Source organism: Sorex araneus, chromosome 1 (assembly GCF_027595985.1).
Source record: "Sorex araneus isolate mSorAra2 chromosome 1, mSorAra2.pri, whole genome shotgun sequence".
Classification (NCBI taxonomy): domain Eukaryota; kingdom Metazoa; phylum Chordata; class Mammalia; order Eulipotyphla; family Soricidae; genus Sorex; species Sorex araneus.
Window position 1 is genome coordinate 170,351,706 of NC_073302.1, and position 25,194 is coordinate 170,376,899.

General features: G+C 39.2%; 1 protein-coding gene across 2 annotated transcripts in view; it reads right to left on the reverse strand.

Moving 5' to 3' along the window:
- Nucleotides 1-25,194, reverse strand: part of KIAA0825 (KIAA0825 ortholog) — a 425,985-nt gene that overhangs the window by 227,082 nt on the left and 173,709 nt on the right. For both annotated transcript variants that reach the window (XM_055133965.1, XM_055133956.1), the window contains one exon: nucleotides 18,289-18,428. In XM_055133965.1, coding sequence (XP_054989940.1) covers nucleotides 18,289-18,428 — 140 coding nt within the window. The remainder of the gene's footprint in view (nucleotides 1-18,288; nucleotides 18,429-25,194) is intronic.

Here is a 25,194-nt window from a genome sequence, read left to right on the forward strand (position 1 = left end):
CATATGGAATGCTGAGGATAAAATCCAGGTTGGCCATGTGCAAGATAAACACCCTACCCACTGTACTATCGTTCTGGCCCTAACTGCTACTGTTTCATTTACAGTGACAGTCCTACTTATATATCCACCAGTCTTAGTTCTCTTCATGTATATCAGTCCTGCCTCCCTCCCCAGTGGTACACATGAATGATCCAACAGGCCATCCCTGACATTTAAGAATAACCCTTATCTATTTCTCACTGAGCTCCCCAAGACAGTTTTTCTGTTTCAGTGCACCTTTTGGGAAAATATCAAAACTAAGTTGTCTCCTTCCAACACCTAAATATTTATTTTTTTGTTGTTCTAACATTCAAAGATTTTCTCCCAAGTGTCATCCCCCCACGTGACCACTATGTCCTTTGTTTTTCACATACTCCTGGGAAGCTCCTTCTCTTGATTTCCCGGGGGCCATGTTTAGATTTAGGTGGCCTCACTGACGCTATCTTTTCAGCAGCTCTTCCTCCTTAATGACTTAGAATTAGAGGTAGAACACTTTGATTTTGTTTTGGACCATGCCTGGTTGTGCTCAGGGGACCAAACAGGGGCAGCAGGGTGCAAGACAGATATCTTACTTTCTCCCCAGCCGAGCTAACTTTTTTAGAAGGAACCAGATAATAAATACTTCAAATTTTGTAAGTCCTTTTGTCTCTGTATAAACTACTAAATTCTGCTCCAGAATCTTGGTGAAAACCAAAACCAATACCAGGTACTCATCTACAGATTTTTTTCTTTTCTTTTTTTTTTTTTTACAGATTTTTTTCTTAATGTCTAAGTTCTTATATTACTTGTGTGCCCTTAGGATTCCCTTTTAATACTTGGCTAGTTTTTATTATTTCAACCTAGCTCCTGCCCTTTCCTCCCACAAAAAAATCGAGCCCTTCCCCTTCTTTCCTTTTCCCTTCTGTACCAAACATTTGCTTAATTAGTCTAAAAATCTTTGATATTATTATTATGTAATATTATTAGTAAGACTTAAAAATATAACACAATACTAAATTTTAGATCTTCCTAAAGTACACAACAAAAGTCTCATGTTTTCAAACCGACATTACTCACTTTACGCTATTTTCCTGAATCAATAATTTTACCTAAGATGCATTTTCTAGTCAGACCTATATCTACCCCAGGCCCAGGCTCTGACTGGCCACCATTTAAACACGAGTGATATTTCTGCCCCTCCCCAACTATCATTCTAAAGAATTAGAGCGGAGGAACTCTCCTGAGTGGGCAGGCTGGGGGGAGGGACACAGAAATAGCCGCTGCTTGCTCAGCTGTAGCTCATTCAATCTCTGCTCAGTGTTGCATTTTGACTTGCTCTCTCCACTCTCCCATTTGTACATATTTTGTTGTTGTTTGGGGGGCCACACCTGGCAATGCTCAAGGGGTTACTCCTGGCTCTGTGCTCAGGACTTACCCCTGGTGGTGCTTGGGTTACCATATGGGATGCCCAGGATAGAATCCGATCGGCTGTGTGCAAGGCAAGCACCCTACCTGCTGTACTACTGCTCCAGCCCCCATTTCTGTCTATTAAGAAATACTATGTCCCTGCAAAAATTCCAGGGTTTTCAATTTTATAGGTGGTTCAGGGGAGAGGTGGAGGCTAAGGGGCTGGTAGGCTGAAGGGAACTGCTCCGTTCTGGAGAGTAGTATTGTCAAGATGCATGTTTCAAGGCAGTCTCTGACCCAGGTTTTACCAATAATAAAGCTGCTACTTGGGATTCCATCTGCCTAATCTTTTATCTATCAAAAGGTTTATACACAATATAAACAAATACAAGATTGGGAGGCAGATTGTCTTTTTAATCACACGCACGGGCCGTTTCTTACTACAGACACTATTTGAAACTCCCCTTGAGAGTTGAACTTGTTAGTGCTTCAAAGGAAGGGTGGTGTCAGGCAAGGCGGAGACCACCGACCCGCCAGGAAACTGTTGAGTGCTGGCAAAGATTCGCCCGTACACGGTGCACGGGTGCTGTGCTTTCCAAGGCTGCTTGAGTTTTACTTTCCACAAGAATGTTGTTAATGACAAGCTCCTGCTGAGTCACTAAAATGGATTTGGCAGCAATATTGTGGAAGAGTTGCCAGCAGCTCAGGGATGCTGAATTAACCAGGCTCTAATGGGCATCCCTAACCAAAGGGAGGAGGCTCAAAGACTCATTTTAGACATAGGTACTAGAAAATGCAAGAACAGAAAATGTGGCATTTAAATCAAGGACTCAACACCTAAAACAGGGGCTGGACTGGTAGTACAGTCGGGAGGTAGTACAATCTCTGCACTCAGCCGTCCTAGGTTCAAACTCTGGCACTTCATATAGTCCCCTGTTGTTCATGGATTTGCTCGAGTGGGCACCAGTAATGTCTCCATTGTGAGACTTGTCGTTTCTGTTTTTGGCATATCGAATAAGCCACGGGTACCTTGTCAGGATCTGCCGTGTGGGCGGGATACTCTCGGTAGCTTGCCAGGCTCTCCAAGACAGACGGAGGAATCAAACCCAGGTTGCCCATGTGCAAGGCAAACACCCTTCCCACTGTGCTATCCCTCCAGTCAAGGCCAAAAAAAGCATAAAAGACCTAAAGCACTTGGCCAATAAATTCACACACCAAGTAGGAATTGGGACTAGCATATAAAAATAGTTTTAGGAGTAACTAAATTTGAATATTACAGCCTAACTCAACATGAAATTAACAACAATAAATTGAAACCAGACTTAAAAATGTGTTTGGAAACTGTAGTAGTTTATTCATTCATTCATTCATTCATTTATGCACAAAGGGCTAGTAATAGAGAGGCCTGCCATGTATTTATAAGCTTTTTATTAAATATCACTTCACTTAATTTTTGTACTGTGCATTATTTTCATTTTGGCAAAATATGAAACTTTTAGCAGGTAGTCATGTGAAATAGAACTCATGTATACTAAGAAAAAAAATTCTTTGTTTTTAGGAATCCCCTTTAGGGAAAAAGCTTTTATCTGGGGAATTATTTTCTTGTTTTATGTTATAAAATGCTAGTATAAAATTGAACTTCAGAGATAACAATTTGTTCTATGTTGTTTTTCATTATACTCAAGTAAATACCAAACATCAGATTTATACCACTTTTAAATACAGTTACAAAATTCAGGACCATAATCATGGTGATATGGGGCAAAAGGTTGAGTTATCAGCAATATGGCAGATACTGTGCTAAGTATTTTACATACATTTTCCTGTTCATGATCCTCACAAGAAATTCTATGAATTGGATACTGTCTCTGCAGTTTTCTTAAATAAAAAAATTAAGTCTATAAGAGACTGTTATCTGATGAATAAGCAGAACAATACTCTATGATTCATTAAGAAAACAGCTAGTCAATAAATATTTATAATTGGGCAACTGATTTCAATTTCTTAAAAGCTGATCACCTGAAGGTTGGGCCAGAGCAATAGTAAAGCAGATAGGGCCCTTGTCTTGAACACGGCTGACCTGGGTTCAATTCCTGATACCCCATATTGTTCCCCAGGCACTGTCATGAGCAGTTCTTGAGTTCAGAGCCAGGACTAACCCCTGAGTATCACTGAGTGTGGCCCAAAAACAAACAATAAAAGCTTATCACCTGTAAAGGCAATTACGTTCGTTCAAAACTTATTTTGATTTATCTAAATATTTGTAAATTCCAAAAGGCAAACTTGTTTAAGATAGCTTTGATTGTATCTACCTATATGTACTAGGATTGTTCCTCGTGTTTCATATAAGGTAAAGATTTTCTACAGTTGATTTCATGAGATGTTAATGAGTAGCACATATGTTCTGCAACTGCTGGTTTTAACAATATTAAACACTTATGTTTTCTGCAGGATTTCTCAGAGCCTTCAATTATTCATGAGCCTTGTAATTCTCAAAAAATTTTTTTAGTATATAGTGTTTCTATGCCTTTTTTTTGTCCATGAAACCCCTCCCTAGTATTATATCCAGCAAGATTATTATTCCACAAAACTAAACCTAGACATCATGGCATCCATGCATCTAACATTTTAAAATAGACTCTTAAATTCACTCCAAGCTATTTAGGTTTTGCAAACGAAAGTGAGAAGTTTCAATTTAAAAGGAAGCAATATACCAGCAAAACAGACTTTTGTGCATTCAGAGATTGTTAACTGGGAAAGTTATGACTGTTAGAGACCAAAAATTGAGCTTAATTTTAATCTATCTGACCAAGGAGGGAGTTTTGCATCAGCATTAGGAAATGGGACAAATAACTAGCCAAAATAGGTCTTGAGTCCTAAATCACAGATTTATTCCAAGTGCTCTCTCTGGTTAAGAAACACTATGAGATATATGGCAATCATCCCTCTTACATGAAGGTCAGTAAATATCTGTCAAACAAATGAAAAAAATGAACTGTTGATAGGATGAATAAGAATTCTGGAGGCACAGATGACTGGTTAAAACTATGGCACACCTACGCAATGGAATACTATGCAGCTGTTAGGAAAGATGAAGTCATGAAATTTGCTTATAAGTAGATGGACATGGAGAGTATCATGCTAAGTGAAATGAGTCAGAAAGAGAAGAACAGACATAGAGGGATTTCACTCATTTGTGAAATATGAAATAACATAAGACTAATACCTAAGAACAGTAGAAACAAGGGCAGAAAGATTGCTCTCCATGGTTGGAAGCCTGCCTCATGAGCTCAGGGAGAAGGCAGCTGGGATAGAGAAGGGATCACTAAGTCAATGATGGTTGGACACATTGCATGGAATGGGAGATGTGTGCTGCAAGTAGATAAAGGACTATACATGATGGTCCCTCAATACCTGTACTGCGAACCATAATGCCCCAAAGTAGAGAAAGAAGAAAATTGTCTGCCATAGAGGCAGGGGGTGGGGTAGGGTGTTTGGCGGGAGGGATACTGGGGACATTGGAGGTGGAAAATGTACACTGGTGGAGGGATGGGTGATGGATCATTTTATGACTGAAATTCAATCATGAAAGCTTTGTAACTGTATCTCACAGTGATTCAATTAAAAAAAAAGAAAGAAAACAGAAATAATTCTGGAGGCATTTGAGTCAACAGTGATCTCTCCTTTTTTGACCACTTTCATTATTGGGTTATGCACTACCAGTCATGGCAGCCAGATCCTAGGACAGCTGTAGTTACCAACCAATTTTGCACTGAGAAGAAAAGATGACCATGTTATCAGACACCTAGGACTTGTTTCTTTACTAGATAAAGAAAAGAAAGAAATGGAAACAACTACAAATAATATAAAAGGCAAGAATCCAGGCTATGTGACTGACCCACTGTCATCCAAAATCCATCTCTTTCTAACTTTTATTTGTAGAATTGGGTCTCTCCTCTCTCCTCTCCTCCCTTCTCCTCCTCCCTCTCATCTCCTCTCACCTCCTCTCCTCTCTCCCCTCCTCTCCTTTCTCCCCTCCTCTTTCCTCCCTCCCCTTCCCTCCTCTTTCCCTTACTCTCTCCTCACTTCTCCCCTTCCCTACTCTCCCCTATGACTTTCCTTGCCCTCCGCTTTCTCTTTCCCTTCCTCCCTCCCTCCCTCCCTCCCTCCCTCCCTTTCCCTCCCTTCCTCCCTCCCTTCCTTCCTTCCTTCCTTCCTTCCTTCCTTCCTTCCTTCCTTCCTTCCTTCCTTCCTTCCTTCCTTCCTTCCTCCCTCCCTCCCTTTTCCTTCCTTCCTTCCTTCCTTCCTTCCTTCCTTCCTTCCTTCCTTCCTTCCTTCCTTCCTTCCTTCCTTCCTTCCTTCCTTCCCTCCCTCCTTCCTCCCTCCCTTTTCCTTCCTTCCTTCCTTCCTTCCCTCCCTCCCTTCCTTCCTTCCTTCCTTCCCTCCCTCCCTCCCTCCCTCCCTCCCTCGCTCCTTCCTTCCTTCCTTCCTTCCTTCCTTCCTTCCTTCCTTCCTTCCTTCCTTCCTTCCTTCCTTCCTTCCTTCCTTCCTTCCTTCCCTTTCTCCTTTCTTTTCTTTCTGATTTAAGATATTTGAAAAGAGTAATCATGCCTTCTCAGGCCTTTCTTCACCAAAGTAGATATATCTAGGTTACTTCAGGAAGGTGTAGCCTGGTTTCTACTTAACATTTTGGAGGGTCTTTTGTAAACAGAATTGGGGAAGGAGACAGAGACCATTCTATGATATTCAGTCAGCTAGCAGAACAATTCAATTCTGATCTCTGGGGGTGTGGCTGTGCTTGGACTATAAAATGCCCAGGACCACCAGGGCCATCCTAACAGTGCTAGGAGGTCTCCAGGGCCATGGCTGGTGTTCTGATTGGAGAAGGAAGGGACTGTGTAATGGCAGGGCTTGAACTCACTGATTAATGTCTCCTTTATTCAATATTCTATTACTTTTTCTCTGTGTTGACTCATAAATGGGCAGTATCCCTTTGAACAGACTAGGGGGGCCAGATATGGTCATGTTTGAGTGTTAGATAAACTAACTGCTCCTAATTCTGCAGCTGGCAGCCCTTGGAAGTTGGACATGTTTTGAGTTCCTGCTGTGTTTCCCAATCAACACAGTCCTTGGATGTCCATATAATCGGCAACTAACTTAAGGCTATTTCAGTGGGAATTTCTTCTGATACTTCTGATAATAGGAAGATACTCATCCTATCTCTCCAGTGGAAATGCCTAATCAGATCTTGGGAGAAAAGCTACAAGTGGTATGTTTTATGTGGTCTCCTCTGCAAGTGGCCACTATGCAGGAAATCATGGGAGTGTAGTTACCATACAATATTCTAGAAAAAACTGCCCAGGGGACAAATCCAGGCTGCAACCCTCTTTTGTAAAATCCTCATGAAGGAACTGTTTCTATATTTTTGTTTGTTTTTAGGTAACCCCAATGATGTTCAGGGGTAACTCCTGTCTCTGAACTCAGGAATTACTCCTGTTGGTGCTGAGGGAGACCATATGGGATGCCGGGGATTGAACCCAGTTCAGTCAAATGCAAGGCAAATGCCACTGTACTATCTCCTTAGCCAAAGTTTCTACATTTTTTAAAAGAGTGGTACTTGGGAGGCCAGCAGGCAATTCTCTGTGATATTCAGCTTGTAGTGTAGAGAGGACAATCTATGTTTGACCTACTGACACAATCTTGCTCAGAGTTTGTGGTTCTGGGGACAACCAGAGACAGATCAGGTGGTGTTGGCATGAGGACAAACAGTGTCAGGGATGGGAATCAGGAGCTTGTGTAAGTAAGGCATATGCTTCATCTTTTGAATGATCTCTGTGGCTGTGTTTGGACGTCTTTAAATGGTTGGAGAATGATACAAGTAGACTCTGTTTTGTACTTTCAAACAGGATGAGAAATTCATGGGGAATTTCCTCAAAATGTTCATGTCCCTGAACTTTCATAAGAATACTGGGGATAAGGTTCAGGATGTTCTACCCCATATATGGCACCTTGGCTTATTCAAGATTTTCAGCTAAAGAAGTCTGAGAAAACAGGAGGATGAAAGTAGTTCCCCACCACCCACCTCAGCAGTCTCTCTGGGAACAGGTGAGAAAGACCCCGTGGGAGAGATGCCCGGCCTCTGTGCAGGAGGAAGATACCCTTACCTCTGAAGTCAATGGGTCTGGTAGAACTCCACACAGGATCTCCTACTGCCCCCTAACTTTCTGCACAACTGCCTTTCTTCATGTGTGTGCAGCAGAGCAGAGCTCAGGCCATGACGCTAGCTCACCAGAATGCATCCAGCAGACTGGGTGGGTCTCTGTGGTGGCTGGAACTGAACTTAGGAACTTGTACATAGGCAGGTGCTCGATCTTTGAGCTGTCTCCCCAGCCCTAATGTATATTTTTTGCTTGGCTAACTTTTTCTTTGGGTATTCACCTGAAATCTGTCCTTATCAGTTTAATTTTTATACCCAGTTTAATTTTCATACCCAATTTAATTTTCATACTTGGAGAGTGGTGGAAAAAGTTTTCCTTCTCTGTGAGTTTCAAAAGAAAGGCATGGGCATGCTGTGGACTTGAGCAATCAATGGCCAAGAGCTGTCTCCCCAGGCTGGATGATGGGCGATGGATGGACGAAGGACCAGGATGGACCAAAAATCAGAACAAACTTGGCCTGGGCCCCAGACTGCTCATAGATGGTTTATTTCTCTCTCATCCTCAGCATAGTCCTATCTCTCCCCTTACGGCGCAATCAAAGTCATAGTTGGTCATAGTCCCAATCATCATAGTTCCATCTTTGTAGACCTCATAGTATTCTTCCTCATTATATCGTCTTCCTCATCTCATCATAGTCTCATAGTCCTCTACTTTCAGCCATCGTTGTCATCTAGTCCTCTTTTTGTCCCAAAGTCTCAAAGTCTCAGTTCTTATCCTCCTTCTATTCATTGACTTTCTAGTCCCCTTACAGTACAGTTATATAGAAATCATGAATGATGGGGATACACAAAGGTGGGATTGAACATTATCATAAAAACAAACAGAAAAAGCCAATCCTTTAGGACATTAACTCAAGGACAATGTCTCATCTGAGGGTTCAGCACTCTACCTTACTAGGAGATCCACTCAAGGGCGGGATTTCATCTAGGGTGTATTGCTTTATCTTCGCCTCAGCTAGTAACCTGTTTAACCAATCATAGTAAATTTACTTCATGTAATATTTCTAGCAATGTCATTTTGTATGAACACAGTAAGAGATATATTAGGTTGGCTCTTTCTGGGGACATCCCGCTATATATTCCAGACCACAGTCCTCAAGCAGATTAGTCTTCCTTAATACCAGCAGGGTCCTTATTCATTGCTTCTTTTTGGGTCATGACAGAGTTTGTTCTATGACCATGCTCTTAACTTATACTTACGGCACTTAGCTTCCCTCCTTTCAATGCCAGGGTAGCTTACAGCTTTCCCTGTGTCCATCCAGTCCCTTTTTCAGGACCCTGCTTTAGGGGTGCTAGGAAGCAAAGGCAACTGAGGTTTAAGTCAGGTAAATATGATGGATGCCCTGGAGTAAATATTATTTTGCAGTCAATAAACTCCCATGTTATTAAGCATAGCATGAACTTTCTTCCTGTGTCTCTAGAAAATGAACATTGCTAAACCATGCAAGTGACATAAAGGAAAAAAAAAGCGATATAGGATTATTAGAACTTGATGAAATTGGGTGTGCCTCAGGGGCACTGTTGTGGGAGTAGCTCAATAAACTTAAGCTCCCTGCCAGAGGAGCAAGGACCACCCAATGTTATCAAACACTCCTATACAGACCTATTTATTTACTCATGCAGAGTACTTTGGCTACTTATGATGATAGAATTCAGGGTCTGAATGATACAAACATCCTAAAGCATTGATTGTCTGGCCCTCAATAAAAAAATGAATGCTGACCCTTATCTGGAATGTTGAAAGTAAGCGTAGATATATTTTCAATATTCAATAGTACAGAAGGCCATCTTCCCTCTACCTCCAAATAACTTGTGGGTAAAAGTAGGTCTCAGTGCTTCATAATGGCTTCTCTTCAGTACGAAAAAAAAATCTGTTGATCCCTATATGTAACTGTTGTCCTTTTAAATTATTTTTCTGTGCTTTTGTTCTGTTTTAGTCACTTTGTATTCTCAATACCTGAACCAGTGCTTTGGACAAAGTAGTATCTTACAGACAGCAGCTGAAGCTGTAGACTGCAGAATTCTGAATGGGTGCAGGTGAGGAGGAAGGGAAAGAGAGAGTTGATTACTCGTGTGTTTAACCAATTTCTGTCTGTCTAGAATCTTTTCTCTCAGACAATCCAAGCAATCCTTCATTGCTTGCTGTGTCCCGAGACAATGAGAGGCGGCAAGAGGCACTCTTTTTAGAAAAGCACTTTGTAATACTTATTCCCAGGTGAACCTATCTAAATTTTGTATAATTTTACTTTATAAGATCTGTCCACCAAAAGAATGTTATATGATTATAATTGCATCCAGTTTATGTATGGATCTATTGTTAATATATACCCCATTGTACTGAGAGCAATGTCTTGTATCAAAGTAGATGCCTAATAAATAGTTGGCATAGGAAATATATTTCTGTTGATAACATATAATATCAAGTAACCGACATTTTTTAAATTTGATTCAGAACAGCATTTCTTAGTTCTAAGATAATCATTGACACAAGTCATGTGTTTTTATTTTAGAATTCATTGAAAAATAATAGATAAAGTTGTAGGAAGTGATGGTTCCTTTTTCTTCTCACAAAGACCACTTAAACATCAAGAGGGCAATTTATGCAATTTCTTTGCAATCTAAGTTTCTCATTTTCAAAATAGTCTTAATAATCCATGGATCACAAATGAAATAATATGTTAAATTATGTTGAACTGTTGGGGGAAAACCGCCACATAAATCCCTGATAAGAGTATCACTTGTAATCTAATGCCCAATTACCCTACATACTAACTCTAGAAGCACACTAACGACTAAATGTCTAACTATGTTAGACATTTTCTAGATGCCGGGAAGAGATAAAATAAAGGCTCTCAAGGGATATTCTAACACAGATAATTTATTTGAGAGTATTTATTTGATTTGATTCTAGTCTTCACATGCACGATAACATCTATGACAATATCTTCCCAGGCAAATGTGTGTTCAAGGGGAAACCTCACTTTCAACAACACATTAGATATATCCTTGGTTAAATGGGAGAGTTATAAAGCAGAAGAGGCAGAAACCTCTGCATGGAGAGCATAAGATGAGTCATCAGAGGAGAAATTACGCCAGGCATTTTCTTTAGGCATTCGTTCTCAAAGAAGGAAAGAATCTAATACAAACCACAAAGTGCCAACTGTCTTGTTTTTACTATTTACTTTTAGAACCTCAAAATAAGGACTGGAGCAAAATATAGTGGGTAGGTCATTTGCTTTGAATGTGGTTGACCTGGGTTTGATTCCTGCATCCTATGTGGTCCCCTGAGCACGTCCAGGAGTAATTCCCATGTGCAGAACCATTACTGACCCCTGAGCATCTCCAGGTATGCACCAACCCCTGCTAAAAAAACCCCTCCACCACCAAAAAAGAAAAACACCTCAAAATAAAGACAGTTTGGTCAAATTAGTATACTTATTTTTTTTATAAATGAGGACTGTATAGAGACCACAAAGCTAATAAAAAAAAGAACAGTTGTTATGAAAATTTAATTGGCCTCCACTCATGCATTCAATAAATGCTTTTGAAACACATTCTATGCTCTCCATCAGTCTGAAGTTTTGAAAATGGTGTCAAATATTGGGGATACAACACTGAACTGTCTTTTACTCCTGGCTCTGTGCTCAGGCTTCATTTCTGGTGAGGCTCGGGCTTCAGGGGATTGAAACTGGGTTGCAGTATACAAGGCAAGTATCCTACTGCTGTACTATCACTTAAGCCTAGAATAGCAAACTATCTTTGCGCTAAGAGAAATTTCATTGGGACAGACATTAAATATATGTCTCTCAACTTTTTACTTAAAATCATGACAAGTGTTACAAGAGGAATTCTTGTGGAACCTTATGGTCCAATCAATGATGAATTCCTAGGAAATAATATTCAAGTTGAAAAATAGCTAGCAGAATCCAGGAAAATAGAGAAGATTCTACACACACAAATGTACCCAAGTTTCTTTTGCAGGAAAAACTTGGCACATACGACAACTGAAAGATCATAGGTAGGAAAATCAATATCTCTCTCCTCAAGACACTTCTACATGTACTTTGCTGGTATAAGCATACCAATCTAGGATATACAGAAGAGTCCAGAAGACAGAGGAGTCTGTGTGGAGCATGCAAAACTTCAGAAAGAAGATGCTTAGATAAGTCTGTCATAGCCTGTTTTGGGCATTGTTCATCTCAAGGATCAGGGTCTTTATGCTGGATAATTAGCAAGTAGCCACCAACAGTTTTTGGCAGGGAAATAACATAATCCGAGCTGTCTCTAAATAAGAAGCTGTTTTCTGCCTGCTGGGAACTTCGTGCAAAAGTGGTTTAAACTTAATAAATATGTCTCTTGAAAACTGAAAACTAGATTCATTCTCAATTTCCTACAACAACAGGTCTTGTTGAGGCAAGAGATGAGCCTCAACAGATGCAGAAAGAGCAGCATCATTTTAGGTCTTGTTAAAAACACATAACCTCAGACCTCATCCAAGATCTAGTTAATCAGAATTTGCAGTTTGAAAATGATTCCAGTTGCATTTTCACGTCAAGAAGCATCATTTTAATAATTGTGCCCCATAAGCACCCCATATTCATGAAATGCAGCAGATCTTAGATGACAACTCTTTCTGAGTCTGTAATGACCCTGTGGAGCCCCCGTCTAGGCTCCTCTCTCATCCTTCTCAGATAAAATCCAGCCATTATTAGCAAAAACAGCCTGTGGCATTAGTATTAAGTGATCTAAGGGTATCAAGGATGCATTTTTCACTTTAGATCACCTCCTTTAATACAATGATAAAATGCCACTTTGGTCATACCATAAGATGAAACCACACACACACACACACACACACACACACCATTGCATAAAAAATCATCTACCTAGCTTCTGCCACAATATGCCTCTCATTACCCAAAAAGATCAGGAATACATTAACTGCAAAATAAGAGCTGGAAATAACTTGTTAGTTTAAAGTCAACCTCCCCACGGCAGTGGTCACAGCCTTTTAACTAGAATTTTCTGGAGAATGGAGCAATCCCAGTTCCTAGGAGCTCTCCTGCCTAGATGCTATATGGTATGATGAGGGAAAGCACAGTCTCTGCAGCCCAGAGTCTGGACCAAATCTTGCTTTGCGTTTATGAGATGTGTGAGCAGGACAAGTGACTTAATTTCTATTATGTCTTAATTTCCTCTGTTTGTAAAATAGAGCTGATAATGGTGCCTATCTCACAGTTGTTACAAAAATTCAGTGAGTGAATACATTTAAAACACTGAAAAATAATGTCTGGAACATGTTTAATATTATGTATTTGCCAATGTGTTGTTGTTATGCTATTACAAGTACATGTCACCAGGAGCCAAAAAGTTTCACTGGGAATCATTCTTGGGGCAATGGGCAAAGGAAAGAATGTTAGTCACACTTCATTCAAATGTCAGGAGCTGGAAAAGGCCACCTGCTAACAATTGGGAAATGGCCAGATATTGGCTTCTTTGAAACTGGTGGTCTCGACGAGCAAATGACCAGAACAATGGCCTGAGGGTTGAAATTTCAATCCAAACTACTGTCTTAAAATTTTTAACTCTTCTGCAGTATTTGTGGTATTTTTCTTTATAGTTCAAATGATTTAATTAAAAAGATAATAAAGAAATGGTACCATTTCAGTCAACAGAAATATACAAAAAGGTTTTAGCAATCACTCCCTTAACGTACTACATTTTTGTGTTTTGTTTTGGAGCACCCAGTGGTGCTCAAGTCTTACCCCTGGCTCTGTGCTCAGGGTTCTCTCCTGATGAGACTTAGCGGATCAGACGAAGTGACAAAGACCAAACCAGGGTCTGCCACGAGCAAGGCAAGTGGCCTGCCTTCTGAACAGTCACTCCAGCCTCCTAAAATACTACATATTTTTATGCCAGCGGAATTATTCATTGGTGACAAAAACATAGTTTCACTTCCTAGAAGTCTGTAGCCTTTTCAAGCTTTATACATCAATTTTTTTATTATCATATATTACATTTTATTATAGTTTGGCTGTCAGCCAAGTTGCATCTCATATCACAAAATGTTATTTTTATCTGTTCTCTGCTGATTCTTTTAAAAATGAATGGAAATTCTGCTATATCATTTTCATAGAACAAATTAAAAAATCGACAGATAACACTTAAACTATAGCTAAACTTATGTTTTAATCTTTATAGTAGTTGGTGGTCTATCAAGAAAAATTTTCTGCCAGCAGAACATAATCATTGCTTATTACAGAACTTTAATAAACTTTATTTTTAAAGTCTGTAGTAAGACTCAGTGGTAGAGAGCATTCTTCACATATATATGAGCCTGGGTTTGATTCCCAGCATCAAAAACCAAGTTAAATGTAAAACGCATAAAAAAAATGCACATAATGTTTTTTTATTCTTATTCCTGAACCAATTTTACATAAAGTCAAATTTTATCAATTTGGTGAAAAATACTGATAAAAACCTATAACTATATTACACAAAACACGTAACTAATCATATGCATGTATACATGTTTATATGTATATGTATGTATTTTAAGCTTATTTCATTCTTGAGGTTGGAGAGGTAGCACAGCAGGTAGGGTGCTTGCCTTGCCTGTGGCTGACTGGTATGCAATTCCCAGCACCTAAGATGGTCCTTTGAGCACCAACCGGAGTGGTTCTTGAGCACAGAGTCAGGGGTAAGCTCTGAGCATAGCAGGGTATGACCCCAAAACAAAAAATAAAATCATTTCACTCTATAATTTTGCTTTCCTGATCAAACAACCAAATTATCAAATGTTTTTCAGAAATACTCTGCAACTTCTAAGCAAATAAAAAAAGCTCTGCAAAAATAATTAAAATATTTCGTGTATATATTAATTTCCATGCTAGTTTAGTTAATGAGATTCAGTGGGTATACTGTTTTTAAATTAAAGTGACAAGACATCTACTGGAACTTAATAAGTTGGTCAATCAATTGATTAGTAAATTCTGCCACTTCATCTTTCCAGTGTTTGAAGTAGGTCATAAAATTCAATACAAGACAATACAAAGCAGCTATTATAATCTCATTCAAACAGTTAACAGCCCTTGATAAAAGTGATAGGTGTTTAAGCAGGTGGGATATATTTATTTCTGTACCCCATAATAACTGAAGGTAATAAAATGTATACATACATACCAGAAGGTATATGCAATATTTAGCTAAGTAAAATCAGGATGAAGTTGTAAGAACATGGTTAAACATAAGTACTCTTCCAGTACTCAATGGATATATCAGTAAAGACAAATCATTTGATCTCATTGATTTTCCAGGCTGTTCTACATAACTCTATTGATGAGGCCATTTCTCTTAGGAACTATGTCTATGGGTTTCAATGATTATATTAGACTAACTCCAGCTGTGTGAGCAACTATTCATGGCATGTGGCCACTGGACTGAAAGCTCAAGCAACAAAGTTTTGGGAAGCTCTGCATTTGAATCTCCTAACTGATCATGAGTGAACAATAATTGAACATATTTTTTAAAAAAATGTAGAAAGCACCTGTGTTAGCTTGAGTAGGAATAAATAAATCCATGATCAGGGGCTGGAGCAATAGCATAGCGGGTAGGACGTTTGCCTTGCACGCAGCAGACCTGGGTTTGATTCCCAGTGTCCCATTGGTCCCCTGAGCACCACCAGGAGTAATTCCTGAGTGTATGAGCCAGGAGTAACCCCTGTGCATTGCCAGGTGTGACCCAAAAAGCAAAAAGCGGAAAAAAAAAAAGAAATCTATGATCAGCTCTAACCACATAGCTGTGAAATTTCTCAGAAATGAGTAAATCTCTCCCCTATGTGTGTTCATCAGGATGCCATTCTTATTCTAACCTGAGTCAAATTACAGTTTTCACAGTCACCCTTGGCAGGATTAATCTATACTAGTATCTGTCACTGTCACTGTCATTCCGTTGTTTGTTGATTTACTTGAGCGGGCACCAGTGACATCTCTATTCCACCCAGCCCTGAGATTTTAGCAGTTTCTCCTTACTCGTCTTTCCCAATGATTGGAGACTCTCTCAGAGTCAGGGGAATGAGATTTTTCATTACATCACTTTTTTTGGTATATCCAATACGCCAACGGGTAGCTTGCCAGGCTCTGCCCGTGAGGACGGGACACTCTTCGTAGCTTGCCGGGCTCTCTGAGAGATATGTATGTATATATGTTACTCTCTATGAATTATTGCCTACTGTCTGAACTTCATCAAATATGGTGTGGTAATTATGGAAAATGGGTATGAAGTATCTTATAATATGTTGCACGGCCGCTGCGTGGCCTTGAGAGAGAGTGGCAGTGGTTGGGTAGTGGTTGGGCAGGGGAGGTCAGCTGCCGGGGCTCGGACAAAAGACAGAAAACTTGTGCTGGGATCAGAATCTGAGTCTAACCCACCATTTTTCAGTATGGGAAATAATATGTTAAATTTCAGTGTCATATATTCTAAAATGAGATTAACACTATACAACTTATAAGGTTGTAAGACTCAAATTCGATAATAGATGGGAAGTAACTGATATCTAGAAGTAAACAGTAAGTGCTACTCCTTGAGGAGTGCAGTCTTCAGTGCTAGAGTTGCCCCATTTGAGAGTGGAATTAAAATAAAAAAACTAAAAAAAAAATACTTTTAGGTGAGTGAACTGAGTATCCAACAGCACTGTTTGGTGGGGCAGAGGGGAGCTTGAAGTCAGATTCGGGAGCCGGGAGAGGGGTAATCTTGAACTTGCACTTGATGTTCCAGTTAGGCATGGAAAACTATAGTACTTTCTGGTACCACAAGGTTTTATGAATTTGAAAGTGCCAAGGGAGGAGCAATATTCTCTCAAGGAGCTCAGCAATAAGGAAGCAATGCAATGACCTTGGGCAAGGAAACATTGAGGTGAATGGGAGAAATGAATATGGGGAATTAAGAACTGATAGGAGAAACCAAAGGTTCTGAGAAATGATGACAGATTTTGAGAGGGGAATACTACGAAACTCCATTGAGCCTGGTGATACGTGCATCATTATTAAACAAAATATCAATATAAGCGAGGATGCTAAAGATAAATAACAAAACCCTCAACTACTGTGAAGTTCAAGTGAGGCAAAGATAAGTTTAAGCTCGATCTGGAAAATCAACTGGAACTCGCTGGCTGGTAGAAGTTGAGGTGGCTATGAAGGGCTTTTGAAGGAGGAAAAATGGGAACTGGGAAAATAGCTTGTAGACCCTGCCTGGCGGATGGATGCCTGAGGTTTCTGGTACCTCATGGTACCTCATGGTCCCCCCAGCACTGAGAGGGTGGCCTTCTGGGTCTGAGCAGCACCAGGGCTGACCAAATATCAACTGTGATACAATTATTAGGACTCCTGGAACCTTGAATATTGCTTGGGGGTACCCCAGGCCCCAAAAGAGGAGGAGGAAAAATGAATGAGGTGAGATACACAATCGACATAAAATTTGGGGTGCAATGACTGAAGTGAGGGAGTATTTGCAAGGAACTAGTAGGGACAAACGGTTAGAAATGAATCTGGAGTCATATTTAAGTAATTGGAGGACATGGATTTGCCCCTGTAGGGGATGGCACACCTGAGAAAAAGATTTTGATTCTGAAATACTTGTAGTGGTTGATCAAATTAAACTGGTTTCATAAGTACATCAAAGTAATGTGTACATGGTTAAAAAAATTCATAGATGATTCAAAATATAGTGGAATATAATATTAGATCAGCATAGTGTTACCACTAGCTATAGTGTTTGTGTGTGTGTGTGTGTGTGTGTGTGTGTGTGTGAGAGAGAGAGAGAGAGAGAGAGAGAGAGAGAGAGAGAGAGAGAGAGAGAGAGAGAGAGAGAGAGAGAGAGAGAGAGAGAGAAAACTTCTAGGGTAAAAATAAAAGAAAAAATCTAATTTAAAAAAAATATACTCTTGGGGCTGGAGAGGCAGCTCAAAGAACTGGAGAAGGCCCCAACTTTGATATTTGGAAACACACAGCTCCCCAGGCACTGCTGAATATGGTCCAGGGAGTCTCCCACAATGACGCTCTGAGCCTCCCTTCCATCACAGCCAGGCTGGGTATTCGGGGGAATGAATCTGGGCCCCTGAGCTCTGCTGGGGATGCCACCACAAAAAAAAAAAACAACCAAGAGAAACTCATAAGAAAATTTACATTCACAATTTTTTCATGGTTTCAAGTGTGGATTATTAGACACAAATTTTTTTGTCTAAATTATATAAATTCTCCCCATGACTTAGTGACATCTATGCTCTCTGTCTCTGTCCATCTCTCTCTCCCCACCCACACTCCATGACTTCCTATGTAGATAGAGAAATGTGTGCTCAATCATTTGTCAGGCATTTCAAAGCCTGCATATTCTATACATAATGAATGGTAGCTATAACAGAAGAGTGTAGAATGAAAAGGTTGTTTTCTCTCACTCACATTCCCTGAAAAAATAATTTCCAGTAGGTTTATATAGTGATTGAAAATTTTGTCCACTGCTGATGGTACTGACTATTGAGGCATGCAGTAGATTTCTACTCCTCTGCCACCATGCAAGTCATGGAAAAATTCCATTCAACCCAAGCAACGACTAAGTATTTTGAGGACATTCTTCAAACTACAAATACTCACTTGAGCTCTTCAGCATTATTCTCAGTAAAAGGGCATCATGATACAGCAGGGTTTCCAGAAGCAAGTTCCAGTTACAACCTGGCTGGGCTAAGAGCAGTTTCAATTGACCCCCAGGTGTCAGTCGTCCAGCTGATGGAGTCCTTTAAAAAAGCAAGATAAAGATGGGGTAATGAAGCTAGTTTATCTATGAAATTAATAGCCTTAAAGTACAGAAGTAATGCTAACTCCTTTAAATGTCAATTCCTCTCAGATTACCCTGAAAATGCTTTCATGCTTACTTACTTTAACTTGCTCAGAGAAGGAATTACATTCAATCTTACCTAGCTTGGAGTAAATTAACATTTGGTAGTCTGCCAATTTAAAACTGATACAAAATAACCATGCTTATATTTCTTAGAACTATGCTAATTTCACAGAGCAAATAGAAATAGCTTGTATACTTGTTTTGAATGCATATTTTCACTAACCAAATATATGAGTTCCAACTACTAGCTATTAATTCTTCTTTATTGATGGAAGAAAGTTACAGTGACTTTTGGTTATTTAGTAATTGGCCATTTACTGTGACTGCTGATAAAACTAAATGAAGTCAAATCTTCTGTCAAGGGTCAACAGTAATCTAATTTTTAACATGTAAAGCCTGAAACCAACATGCAATTATGAGAACTAAAACAGTCTAAAGTTAGTCACTTACTTGGTTAATCATCTCCTCAAAGAAAAATAATTCCAAGGCAAATAATCTCCTTGGACAATCATTAGTGTTTAACCAAAAATTAAAGTAAGGTCTCCTACATCACTCACCACATTAATTTACCAGTGAGTTAGCAAGAGATGAGAAGGTAGAAAATGAAAACTGATAACTCTTTCCTTGCAAAAATCTTCAAATTTAGATCAGCTACAGATCATAACATCTGACATCAGTTTGTTACTACACACACACACACACACACACACACACACACACACACACACACATACACACCAGACAGGAAGGGATCAAACTTGATTTGGTTGCAACCCTGAGGATTGTGTGAATAGGATGGCATAGGGAAGAAAAGATGTGATTGAATAATCTAAAGGTGTGAATGAGAGGACCATATGCCTCAGTATGGGGAGAAAAAAAAAATCACAGAGCAAAAGGTACTCACTGCCAAGAGAGAGAATTCACAGTGTCATTTCCAGATGAGATTTACTAAGTGGTGAACCATTATTCAGTTATCTATATAATATAGACTAGCAGTTTTTAAAACTAGGATTCAGAACCATCATACAACCATCATCACTCAGAACCAGCAGAATCATCACCTGAGAATATGTTAAAAATGCAAGCACCGGACTTCATTCCATCACAAATTCCTGGAGTGGGCCCCAGAAATCTGTTTTAACAAGCCCTCCTTGAGTGATTCTGATGCATGAGTCAGCTGGGGGAGGCAGGGCTTTCTGGAGAATAGGTAGGAAGGAAAGGATACGTCAGCTCCATCTTCCTGCCTCTGTGGTTTTGTATGCAGCCTACAGTTCGCCTCAACCACCACCATGCAATGGGGTTCCCATAACTCTTGCCTATCTTAATGCAACCTACCCTTCAACTTGCAGCAAAATATCACTCTCTCTGCAGAATCTTTATCAAACATTTCTCTCCATGGTGGTCTCTTTCACTCTGGATTAAAATATTTGTGGCCTGGTGAAGGGATGGGTGTTGGAACACTGTATGACTGAAACCTAACCATGAAGTTCTGTAAGGGTCTATCTCATAGTGATTCCAAATATAAAAAAATCTTTTAAAAAAGCCATTTGTGGAAAGTATAAATTAAACGCCTTCAAGTGAACTAAGCACATTTAAGAACTCAGCAAATGTTATCTCATTGACTCATATGCTCTTTAATAGGTGGGAAAACTTAAAAAGGAAAAAAAGAGGACATTTTGCCAATAGTCTGCTCTAAATAAAAGTGAGCAAATTCAAAGATTTTTTTTTTAAATGATGTTTCAAAGCACCTCCGTTTTGGCTTGGTTTGGCATTTGGAACATCTCACAGCTACATCATGCACAAAATCATTCAACCTGCACCAAAAGTTTAGATCAATTCAGGATTCCCATGTGAAGTTTTGACAACATAATTTGAAACAGAAACCGTTTGGACGATTAGTGGGACAGTGTCAGCTAGAAAAACTCTCATGTTGTTTGAAGGGAAAACTGGTGAGTTGTTTATCTGTCTGGTTAGAATAATCAAGTCAGCTAGCTCAGGAGGCCTGAATTGCTTTGGATATTCCCGGATGGATCTGGTTCTTGTAAGGAGTTCCAACTATGGGGCCAAAGAAAGAATCCACTACATGATCCCTTTAGGTTGATACCCAAAGGCATATCCTCACAATCACTGTCCCTATATCCATCCTAACCCTCAGATCTGACTAGTGGAAGTTAGCTTGAGATTCAGCAGGTGAAAGAACAGATCCCTGCTAGGAAATTGTGTAGTGAAATTGACTCAGTGTTTGAACATTGTATCTCTACATGTTTTGCTGAAGTTGAGGGCTGATTTAAGGATACATTTAATGGACTGAGAGATTCAGTTCAGTATGGCATATAGGTAAAAGGGGATCTTTGAAAGCCTATCTGAAGGAAGAGATAAGTCTGAACACGGAGGACCATATTGGCTAAGGTGGGATTTTGGAGTTTTTGAGAATTAAAGGCACGGCATGTACTGATCGGGCTGCAGCCTAGAGAATGGTCAGAGGGACTCCGTGTTTTTGTTCACCTCTTTAGACGTAAAAAAAAACAGAAAAATCTGAGTATCATTTCAGGTTAAATGTCAAACTGCTGTATCTGAATACCTGGGCATAAAGAAAATCTCTTATTTAGCAGGTGGGAAGCTGTTTTCCCAAAATTTGCCTCAATTTTTTTAGACCTTCAGTTTATCACAGGTTTTGAAATGTACAGTAGAATGACTTACTATGAAGAAAAAAATAATTTGTTACAAGCATTCTTCAATCATGGAGCTCTGAGTAAGAAACACGTTGAGGAGTCTGTGCTGGGCATATGGAGAAGCATATGTTCCCTCCTCCATTGAGCTGGGGGAGCTGTGAAAGTGAGATCAGCTTCACAAAAATGACAGAAAGGGAAATTTATATATACATATATATCGCAAATATGTACATGTTGAATTCTACTATAATACAAAGAAGAGGACAAAATGCTATAAATCTACTGGAACTCTGAAACTTTGTGCTAGGAAACATGGTAACTTTATGGTTGGGTTGCATTAGGCTTTTACTCTGATGGGTGCTACATTTCCATTTCTGGGGCATTGAATTGGCTCAAACAAATGTTCAGATACAGAGGGTGAAAAGTGATGTAATAGTGTAGTTCAGTATTATAGGTTTATAGAATACATTAATGACTTTGTTTGCGATTTTGGGCCCAACAGTGCTCAGGAGTTATTCCTGCCTCCACACTCAGGGATCACTCTGTTTTTTGTTTTTTGCTTTTTGCTTTTCGATGCACAGGGGTTACTCCTGGCTCTACACTCAGGAATTACTCTTGGTGGTGCTGGGGGACCATATGGGATGCTGGGAATTGAACTCGGGTCGGCTGTGTGCAAGGCAAACTCCCTACCCACTGTGCTATCACTCCAGCCCCACTCAGGGATCACTCTGGGTGGTGCTCAGGGAACCATATGGGTACCGGGGAATCGAACTCAGATCTACATATGCAAGTGCCTTGCCTGCTGTACTATCTCTTTGGCACACCCTAATGATTTTAATAGGCTCATTGTTTAAAATAGTAGCTGTATATGGGTTACGTTATGAAACTCAAGTTGTTCACTTGTAAGTGATGCAGTTTTTTTAAGTATGCTTAAATGCAATTGAATTTTACAAAATCTTAGCTATATTAGTAAACACTGGAACTGAATTCTAACTTTGATTGTGTGTGGGGTTCAGTGTAACAGAAGGCTATCTGGGAGGTTTGAGCTGCAACATGAGTAGCTTATCATTCAAGTACTGTGACCATGGGGTTCACTGGTCCTAACAAGTGTGAATCATGCAGAAACTATTAGACAAGTAGATCATTAGAATCAACTCTGAAATCACAACTGGAGACTAATGTTGGGACCCTGTACTTCAATACTTGATATTTATTTTGAACAAATAACTGTTTGGTGATACTGAGCTACAAACTACCTGGGTTCTTAGTAAATTTTGTCTTTAACAATCTTAGGATATCTGCTATTCATCACACCTAATCATTGCTTAATACAAGGTCATTTAGCTAATAAATATGAATGTGGGACTCTAAAGACAAATCTTTCTAGCTTCAAAACCCACGCTCAGACCACTACTCCATGTTTCTTTCCTCTTAAGCTGGTTGGTGCTTGGTGGGTAAGTTGGATTTTCCAACATTAGGATGTTTGCCTCAACTTTCTGATTGAGGATACCATGTTTTTGACCTAAAATCAAGTTTGTGGTCTCAAGGTTGATTCCCAAATTGAAGCCATGTTATTCAAGGTATCTGGGGACTGATTCCAACCAGATGGTTTCTGTCATGGATTACCAGGCCAAATTTATACCAGAGCCCATAAGTTACATGATTCAGAGAACAAAGGCAATGGCAAAACTAAAGAAAAGCTGAGAATAAAAGCAATAATGTGGGAAATGAAAGCAGAGAAGTCTCCATATTACTATATGATTCTTGGCTTTCCAAAACTGATTTTTAAAATCTTTAAAGGAATGTAAGTAAAGATAAACATTTAAAGAGATTTGTCTGCTTTTTGTGCCAAAGGAAAAAAGTTGAGGGGAAAAAATGTTATCACTTTAACAAATAGTAAACAATACATAGTTAAACCATGAAAATTTTGTTATCTATTTTAATCTTCATAATATGATAGTAAAATCTCTGTTGTCTTTAAAATTAAAGATGATTCAAAATAAGAAGTCACACAGGGTTCACCTATGTATTTATATACATACATTATTTGTTTTTATTCTTCTTTTTTTTTTTTTTTGCTTTTTGGGTCACACCTGGCAATGCACAGGGGTTACCTCCTGGCTTTGCACTCGGGCGTTACTCCTGACGGTGCTCAGGAGACCATATGGGATGCTGGGAATGGAACCCGGGTTGGCCGCGTGCAAGGCAAATGCCCTACCTGCTGTGCTATTGCTCCAGCCCCTGTTTTAATTCTTAATAATTTTTTTATTAGGATAGTTTAACATGCTTAAGGAAACTCATTTTTATTTTTAAAATTACTTTATTTTTAAATTTTTTTTATCACACCTGGTGCTCAGAAGTTACCCTTTGCCTCTGCACTCAGGAATTACTACTAGTAGGCTCAGGGAACCATATGAAATGCCAGGTATTGAACCTATGTTATCTACATGCAAGAGAGGTGCCCTACCAGCTAAACTATCACTCTGGCTCAGGAATCTATTTTTTTTAATGGTGATAACTACCCTAAGGTATAAATAGATACAACTTAAAGTTAGAAGTGAGTTTTCATCTATGAGGAAACCACCCAAAAATGTTAAAGCCCCAAATTTATGGAACTAGTTCCATACATCAGTTACATCAGTTATTACAGCTCATTTCTAAAAATACATATATGTCTCATTTTAATTTTTAAAATATTAACACATTTCCAGGTGTTTGAACATTGCATGACTGAAATCCAGTCATAAACAACTTTGTAACTGTGTATCTCAGAGTAATTCAATAAAATAATAATTTTTAGCGCATATATTATATTAGTTAATATTATTATTCTTTGCGCTAAATGTATTAGCATATTTCAGTCAGAAGTTTTGGACTCTCTGTAGTGTTAATCTACAGAGAGTAAACCCAAATCACCAGACACTACTGAATTTTAATTATACTTTTTGAGAATCAGAAGTTATCTCTTGGGGGCATTAATTATTATAGGTACCTGTCTACCCAATAGTAAAAGCCAGTCATATGGATCAAGAAAGATCTCTTGGCATCACAGGTGTGATAAGTGCAAAGACCCAACAAAAAGTATAATCAATATTGTTTCCACTTTATCATACTTGTAGGTCCTTGTAAAATTTTTAGATAATTAATAACATTAATGTACAACCTAATGCTTGTAGGTCCTTTTAATATGTTTAGATAATTGCCACTTTTGAAATGTGTTTACTAAAATTGAAGTGTTGAATGGCTGTGTGGAGAAATTGCATGTGAATTAAACATACACAAGTCAGTAAACTTCATCCTCATGACCACCATAAAAGGAACTCAGAAATTAAGAGATGTTTTAAGGAGTGGTCCCCAAACACTGAACCGAAGCAGTCATTGAGCAACATCAGGTGTGACCTCAAAGCAAAACAAACAAAGATGGAGGAGGAAATCAATGAAAAATAACAAACAAAAAATCCCCCAAAATATGGAATAGGTATAATCTGCTGTTTTCAAATAGATCCTTAAGATTTTACTACTTTGATGTTTCAACTTCCTTACCAAAATGTAAATTATTTTATATTCTGAAAACAGTGGTTTATATAGGTGAAATAACTAAAAACTACATAAGCCTACAAACTATGTTGGTCTAATATGTAGACCTATAGTTGTCTTCTGTCATCCCATTGCTAGTGCTATTGTTATATTTTTATTTATATCTTATTTTTGTTTGGGAACCATATCCAGCAGTGCTCAGGGCTTACTTCTGACTCTGAGCTCAGGGGTCACTCCTGACAGGGCTCAGAAGACCATATGGGGTACAGGAATTGAATTTGGGTTGGTCAAATACAACTCAAGCATGCTGCCTCCTGTATTATCACCCTGGCTCCAAAATTGCCTTCTTTCATTTTGTTTTGTTCTGGGTCACAAATGCCAGCACTCAGGGATCACTCCTGATGAGGCCTTGGGGACCAGATACAGTGCCATGGATTGAGCCTGGGTCAGCTG